We start from the raw sequence: 8,258 nt of genomic DNA, 5'->3' as shown, positions 1-8,258 counted from the left end.
GCCCGCCTTGTTTCAGTACCTATGCTTAAAATTCTAACATGAGCATAGTATATTCTTCCACTTATGTAGGTGTCTTTTGCTTTGTTACAGTAGAGTTTTGTAGGGTTTTTTTTTTTTTTAAATATAGGTAAGTGCTGCTATCTTAACGAAATTAATTCTTTCAATTCATGACCACAGAATGCTTTCATTTATTTAGATTTTTGTTTTTATAATATTTTGTGGTTTTCAGTACAGTTCAAATCTTGCACCACTTTTGTTAAATTTATTCCTAGATTTTATTCTTTTTGATGCTTTTGTAAATGAAATTGGTATTTGTATATTCATCTTGTACCCTGCAGTTTTGGTGAACTGGTTAATGTGTGCTAATTGTATTTGTGTATATGTGTACTCCTTAAAATTTTCTACACACAAGATTTTGTCATTTGTAAACAGAGTTGGCTTTACTCTTTTTCCAATTTGGATGTCTTTTATTTCATTTTCTTGTCCAATTGCTCTGGCTAAAAACTTTAGTACAATGTTTAATAGAAATGGTGACAGCAGACATTCTCATTTTGTTTCATATTTGTGTGTGGGTGGGAGTGTCCAAAATTTCACCATTAAGCATGATGTCACATCTGAGATTTTTGTAGATGGCTTTTATTGGGTTGAGGAGCTTTCTATTTATTCCTAGTTTATTTGCTTTAAATATACATACATACATAAATATGCGTGTGTGTGCGCGTGCGCGTGTGTATGTGTGTGTGTGTGTGTGTGTATATATATATATATATAGAGAGAGAGAGAGAGAGAGAGAGAGAGAGAATGAAAGGGTGTTGGATTGTGTAAAATGCATTTTTCTTTGTCCACTGAGGTGATAATGTGTTTCTGTGTTTCTTCCCTTCATTCTATGAATATGTTGTATTAAACTGGTAGACTACTAGATGTTAAACCTACCACACATTCCTGTGATGCTCCAATATCTTCTCAAACCTTCCTTCACAGTGTTATTCACACATGATCCTCCTTCTTCACTGTATCCTTCTCCTAGTACCAGTCTCACTGTCTTGCTTACTAACAGTGAGTGAATCTTAATACAGCACCACTTTAATGAGTTCACTCCAGGGCTCAGAAGACCACCAAGTTCATCTTCTCCTGTGGATAAAATCTATTTTTTCTAGTCTTAAAATTTTGGATCTAACCTGAACTAGAGGTCAGACCACTTGGGTCTGGCTCCAGTTTAATTTTTTTTTTTCCCCTTAAGCAGTTTGTTGTATAGTCAAGATTATATTGAAAATTTAGCACTAAGAAAATTACTTCTTTGTTGTTGATTTTTTTAAAAAATATTTTCTTGTGTTTTAGACAAAAGTTTACACAGCAAATTAGGTTTCCCTTTACCAAGTTTTACACAGATTGTTCCATGCCATTGGTTACAATTTTTACAATGTGTCGGAGTACTCATTACTTCCATTGTTTGTTCTGTTTCCATTGATCTAGCGTCCCTTCCCCTTCTTGCCTTCTCATCATCGTGTTTCGGTAAATGTCGACTATTTGGTCTCATATAGTTAATTGTTTAAGGGAGCATATTACTAATGGATAATATTGTTCATTTTATAAGCCAATGTGTTATTTGGCTGAAATGTGACCTGTAGAAATAGCTTCAATTCCTCTTTCAAGGAGTATGTATCTTAGGGTAATAATCTCAGGATTCCTTTAGTTTCTTACCAGTCCAGTAGGTCTGGCATTTTTGAGGAATTAGAGTTTTGTTTTACATTTTTTTCAGGACCTTTGGTGGCATAATGCCTAAGGCATTTGACTGCTAACCAGAAGGCTGGCGATTCAAACCCATCAGCCACTCCTCGGAAGGAAGATAAGACAATCTACTTCCATAGTGATACCACCTTGGAAACCCAAGTGGGGGTCACTATGAGTTGGATGTGACTTGACAGCAGTGAGTTTTGGGGTTTTTTTGGGGGGTCTACATTTTTCTCCCATTCTCTCTGGGACCTTCTATTGTGTCCCTTGTAAGAACAGTCAGTAGTGGTAACCAGTCACCATTTAGATCTTCTAGTCTCACGTTAGAAGCTATGGTTCATATGGGCTATAGTTCCATGGACTAGTTTCTTCTTCTCTTTTGTTGCATAAATTAGAGACCAGTAGTTGTATCTTAGATGGCGACTTGCAAGCTTTTAAGACCCTAGATGTTATTCAGCAAACTAGGATGCTGTTGTTGTTGTTAGGTGCTGTCAATTCCAACTCATACTGATCCTATATACAACAGAACAAAACACTGCCTATTCCTGTACCATTGTCACAATCCTCGCTATGCTTGAGCCTATCATTGCAATCACTGTATCTATCTCATTGAGGGGATTCCTCTTTCTCATTGACTCTCTACTTCACCAAGCATGATACCCTTCTCCAGGGACTAGTCCCTTTTAACAATATGGCCAAAGTAGGTGAGACAAAGTCTCGCCATTCTCACTTCTAAGGAGCATTCCAACCATACTTCCTCAAAGACAGATTTGTTTGTTCCTCTGGAAGCCCATGATATTTTCAATATTTTTCACCAGCACCACAATTCAAATGCATCAATTCTTCTGCAGTCTCCCTTATTCGCTGTCCAGCTTTCATTTACATAGGAAACTACTGAAAATACCATGGCTTGGGTTAGGCGCACCTTAGTCTTCAATGTGCACCTCAGCTCTGTGACACTTTAAAGAGGTTTTTGACAGCAGATTTACCCACTGAAACACAATGTCTGATCTCCTGGCTGCTGCTTCCATGGATGGCGATTGTAGATCCAATTAAAATGAAATCTCTGACACCTTTTCTCCATTTATCGTGATACTGCTTATTGGCCTAGTTGGGAGGATTTCTGTTTTTTTTTTATGTTTACATGTAATCCATAGTGAAGGCTATGGATCTTCACCAGCAAGTGCTTCAAGTCATCTTCACCTTTAGCAACTCAGATTGTGTTATCTGCACAGTGCAGGCTGTTAATGAGTCTTCCTTCAATCCTGATGCCATATTCTTTTTCAAACAGTCCAGCTTCTCAGATTTTTTGCTCAGCATACAGATTGAAATCAGTGTGGTAAAAAGATACAACCCTTGCACACCTTTCCTGATTTTAAAGCATGCAGTATGCATGCAGTATCCTTTTCTTTTGTTTGAATGTCATCATCTGGGTATATGTACTGGTTCCTCATGAGCACATAGCACAATTAAGTGTTCTGGAATTTCCATTCTTCACAATGCTATCCATAATTTTCTATGACCAACACAGTTGAATGCCTTTGTACAGTCAGTAAAACACAGCTAAACATCTCTCTGGTATTCTCTGCTTCCAGCCAAGACCCTTCTGACATCAGCAATGATATCCCTCATTTCACATCCTCTTCTGAATCCAGTTTGAGTTTCTGGCAGTTCCCTGTCAATATACTTCTGCAACCATTTTTGAATTATCTTCAGCCAAAACTTACTTGCATGTGGTATTAACAATATTGTTCAATAATTTCCTCATTCTTTTGGACCACACTTCTCTGAAATAGGCACAAATATGGATCTTTTCCGGTCAGTTGGCCAGGTGCCTATCTTCCAATTTCTTGGCATAAATGAGTGAGCAGCTCCAGCACTACATCCGTTTGCTGAAACTTCTCAATTGGTATTCTTTCAACTTCTGGAGCCTCGTTTGTCAGTTTGTCACACGGTGACTTGTGTGCTGCTGTGATGCTGTAAGCTATGCCACTAGTATTTCAAATACTAGCAAGATCACTGCTGGTGGACAGGTTTCAATGGACCTTCCAGAGTAAGATAGATTAGGAAGAAGGAAGTGGCAGCCTACTTCTGAAAAAAGTGGCCACTGAAAATGTTATGAATAGCAGTGATACTAGGATACAGAACATTATCATTGTGAATTACATTATATCAATTCACTAAGTTGTCCCCCAAGACTAAGGTACCAAGCTTTTTAACCCAGTAAACCAATCCCATGAGTTTTTTGGATATATCTAGAAAGCCTCTGTAACTGTGCCACTATGTGGTTTGTTTCACATGTGGATATATATATGCAGTACACACAAATATGTATATACATAGACTTACAGACATACCAGGGAGCTCTGGTGGTATGGTGCCAAAGCATTTGACTGCTAACCAGAGGCTGGCGGTTCAAACCTACCACCACTCCTTGGAAGGAAGACTGGGCAATCTACTTCCATAGAGATATTGCCTTGGAAACCCAAGGAGGGATTTGCCATGAGTTGGATTTGACTCGATGGCAATGAGTTTGATTTTTTGACAGATACAACTATACATGCACATGCATTTACTCACATATGCCTTCTCATACACATTTATGCATCCCTGTCTACCTACATAACTATATACATATTTTTGGTTGATTTTACTCGTTGTAAAATTGGATATATTGTAATATTTACTGAAATTGTCCTTATCTCTTGAGTATTTCTTAGTGTCTTCGTCAAGTTGTCCTGACTTCATCCATATTTAGGACTGTTTTTTTCCATCCCCCAGAGTAACAAGCATTTACTATCTTGAAAGGGATTCCTCCTCCTGTCCCTGATAGCCATCATATAACTGTGTTCTGTGTATATATCTATTCTTGACTTTTTATAATAGTGAAACATAAAAATATCTGTCCTTTTGTGACTTATTTCACTCAGCATAATGTCCTCCAGATTCATCCATCTTATAATATGTTTCCTAGACTCTTCATTATTCATTATTCTTTATAGTTGCATAGTATTTCATTCTATGTATGTACCACAATTTGTTTATCTATTCATCCACTGATCGCTGTTTCTATCTTTTTGCTATTGTGAATAGTGCTGCAATGAACATGTATCTATTCATTTCACTGCTCTTGTATCTTTAGGAGGAACTCTGGTGGCATAGTGCCTAAAAGCATTTGACTGCTAACCAGAAGTTGGCAGTTCAATGCCACTACCCGCTCCATGGAAGAAAGATGGGGCAATCTACTTCCATAAAGATTTACACCCTCAGAAACCCAATGGGGATCACTACGAGTTAGAATTGACTTGATGACAGTGAGTTTTTTTTTTTCCACATATATTTCTACATTTAGTACATATCTGGAAGTGGGATTTCTGGATCATAACATAGTTCTTTTTGTAGCTTTTGGATGAAATGCCATAGCATATTCTTTAGTGGTTGTATAATTTTACAATTCCACCAGCCATGTTTAAGAGTTCTAATCCCCTCCAAAACCTTGCCAGCATTTGTTGTTTTCTGTTTTTTTTTTTTTTTTCCCATCATTACCCTGTTTTCAGAGGTGAGATGGTATTTCATTACAGATTTGATTTGCATCTCTCCAGTGACTAATGGTGAATACTTTTCATACATTTGTTGGCTGCCTGAATGTCCTCTTTGGTGAGGTGTTTGTTCATGTCCTCTGCCCATTTTTTAAATTGGACTGTCTTTTTGTTGTTGAGTTGTGGAAGTTTTCTATGTATTTTAGTGATTAGATCCTTATCAGATATGTTGCTGCCAAATAATTTTTCCCAGTCTGTAGGTTCTCTTTTTACTTTCTTGGTAAAACCTTTTGATGAATAATAAGTATTTAATTTATAGGAGGTCCCAGTTATCAAACTTATCTTCTGTTGTTTGTGCATTTTTAGTTGTGTTTGATAGACTTTTTATACCAAAACTTAAGCCACCTAGTTTTGACAGTATGTTATCTTCCAGGAAACTTTATAGTTTTAGGTTTAAGATTTAGATTTTTGATCCATTTTGAGTTAGTTTTTGTGCACAGTGTGAGGTATGGGTACTGTTTCAGTTTTCTGCATATGGATATCCAGTTTTTCCAGCATCATTTGTTAGAGAGACACTTCCCCAATGAATGGACCTTGACCTTTTCTTGAAGACTGGCTGCCTGTAGATGAATGGATTTACTTCCACCCATTACAATTCTATACCAACAGTCTATGTGTCCACCATTGAATCAGTATCAGACAGTTTTGATTGCCATGGCTACATAATAATTTCAAAATCAAGAGGTATCCTACATTGTTCTTCTTCTTTAATACTGTTTAGGTATTTGGGGCCTTCTTCCTTTCTACATAAAGTTGGAGATTACTTTTTTCATCTTATTAAAGAATATTGTTAAACCAAATTCTGTGGAATTATCCATACTTGTTACACAAGATTATATACCATTACTGAGCACCTACTATATGCTGACCTTAGGGTCGGTTCAGGAATGTGTAAATAAGTAAATCCATAGTTACATTATATTGTAACTAAGAGTTATGTAGGAAGATTCATTAAGAAGATATTTGAGAAGGTGACTTTAAAAAGTATGAAAAACTACAGAAGTTAAAGGTAGTATTGTGGTTTTAAAAGTTCTTATCATTTATCTACCTCTAATATGATATTCTCAAAGATTAGTCAAATATTACTAACAAAATGGCAAAATGGGTACATAATTGGCTTTCTTTCCTAACTATAAGAAAGTGTTGTGAGTACCCTGGGGACTCTCTGTATGTAGGTAGGCACATAAATACCTGTTGCCCTTGCAGCATTTGTTTCCTATCATCTGTGAAGCAGAGGTGACAACTGTCCTGCCTACTGTCCTGGATGGTGGTAAAGGATGAGAGAAGAATGCACATGTAGGGTCTTTGTGAGGTACCTTACAGATCTCATTTATTATCAAAACAATAACTATAGCTAAATAACTAATAAAAGCAAATAGATAAACATATAAACAAATTATAAAACCATTCTCTTTTTGTCCTATTTATGCCTCGTAGGTCTTAGTATCTTCATTTGAACATTGGCTTCGGCAATTTAATAAGAATAATTTATCTCTGTCAAATATTTAAGGAGATCTGGTGGCACAGTGCCTAAAGCATTTGACTGCTAACCAGAAGGTTGGGGGTTTAAATCCAGCAGCCACTCCAATGAAGGAAGATGGGACAATCTACTTCCATAAAGATCAATCGCCTCGGAAACCCAATGGGGGTTGCTATGAGTCAGAATCGACTTGATGGCAGTGAGTTTAGTTTTGGGAGTTGGTCAAATATTTTATGGGATATCTTTTAAGACTAGAGTTCTATAATCACAGTGTGAAAACATTGTTATTGACATTTTAATTTCATATTAAAAAATAGCCATGGAGGACAAGTGAAACAGTTACTTACGCTCTGTTTTTAACTGTCCAAGGATGGAATTTTCTCCTCTGCACATGGTTCTGGGAATATTTGAAGGAAAAAAAACAATTATGGAGGCTTCAAAACAACCTATCTCAATTATATATCTTACATATAAGCATTACTTTTCTAATGTTACTGATGGGACAAGGTAGTAGGTGAAAAGTGGAAAAGTTATAAAATTAATGGTAGATTTCAGAAGAGAAACTACTGAAAAAAGATGGGTTATGAATGAACTTTCCCATGTTAGAAAATTTGGTGAAAGCAAAGATAAATTTAGAATGCCTCAATAATGAATATTTTCAGAATCACATTGCTTTCATAGGTGAAAAGGGCAAACAGAGTAATTTGGAAATTTAAGAAACAATTATACTTGAGCTACAGCTGTAAAATCAACAAAACCCACTTAAAAGTTGAAAAGATAGTCTCAAATAAATGACTCTTTCGTGATTTTTGTTTCTCCAGGCTCTGATAACACTTGAAGAATTATAAAGACAAACAAAACCCCAAATTTCTGTGCTCCGTCTGCTTGCTCTATGAAAGTAATTAAAAATACATTTATGCCTGGGAAATGCTGGTAGTATTAAAGATGATACCAGCAAATAGAGATGTTTTTGCATAATAAAAGGTTATAGTTTTGGTTGCTGAACAAAAGCCAAACACGTTATTTCATTCAGTTGGTTGAAGCCCAAGAAAATAGTCATAGAAAATAATTACAACTGACAACATTCCAAAAATAACATTAGAATGGCAAATTAAGCAGATAAAATCCAATTAAACATTATAGCAGTGCTTTAAATACTGAAAAGCTTTGTTTGTCATGTTATAAATCAGATAACTTTAGAAATGGGCAAATCTTCAATCCATGTGCACAGACCAAAGCACAGTTAAAGTTCTCTCACACTGTAATGAGGCAAAATTACCATAGAGGAAATAAAAAGTTTTAACTTGAAGCCCTGGCAGATAGACAAACATGAGCTTCAGAAGTCAGTGAGAAATAAGAAGATACGATATTAAAAGAGTTATACATCGGGCTCAGGAGGAGGAATAGAAGATGGCGGACTGGGCAGAGGGATTGCACAGACCCTCTTC

At 36.2% G+C, this 8,258-nt stretch overlaps 1 protein-coding gene across 1 annotated transcript in view; it reads right to left on the bottom strand.

The window, feature by feature from the left end:
- Positions 1-8,258, bottom strand: part of PLD1 (phospholipase D1) — a 233,712-nt gene that overhangs the window by 54,496 nt on the left and 170,958 nt on the right. Inside the window, exon 22 of the mRNA XM_007946610.1 lies at positions 7,158-7,207. Within this exon, the coding sequence (XP_007944801.1) occupies positions 7,158-7,207 (50 nt within the window). The remainder of the gene's footprint in view (positions 1-7,157; positions 7,208-8,258) is intronic.

The sequence above is a fragment of the Orycteropus afer genome, unplaced genomic scaffold (assembly GCF_000298275.1).
Source record: "Orycteropus afer afer isolate SDZICR_OR568_19922 unplaced genomic scaffold, OryAfe1.0 scaffold00168, whole genome shotgun sequence".
Lineage (NCBI taxonomy): Eukaryota > Metazoa > Chordata > Mammalia > Tubulidentata > Orycteropodidae > Orycteropus > Orycteropus afer.
Note: the sequence above shows the minus strand (reverse complement) of the source record. Positions and strands in the feature narration are given on the sequence as shown.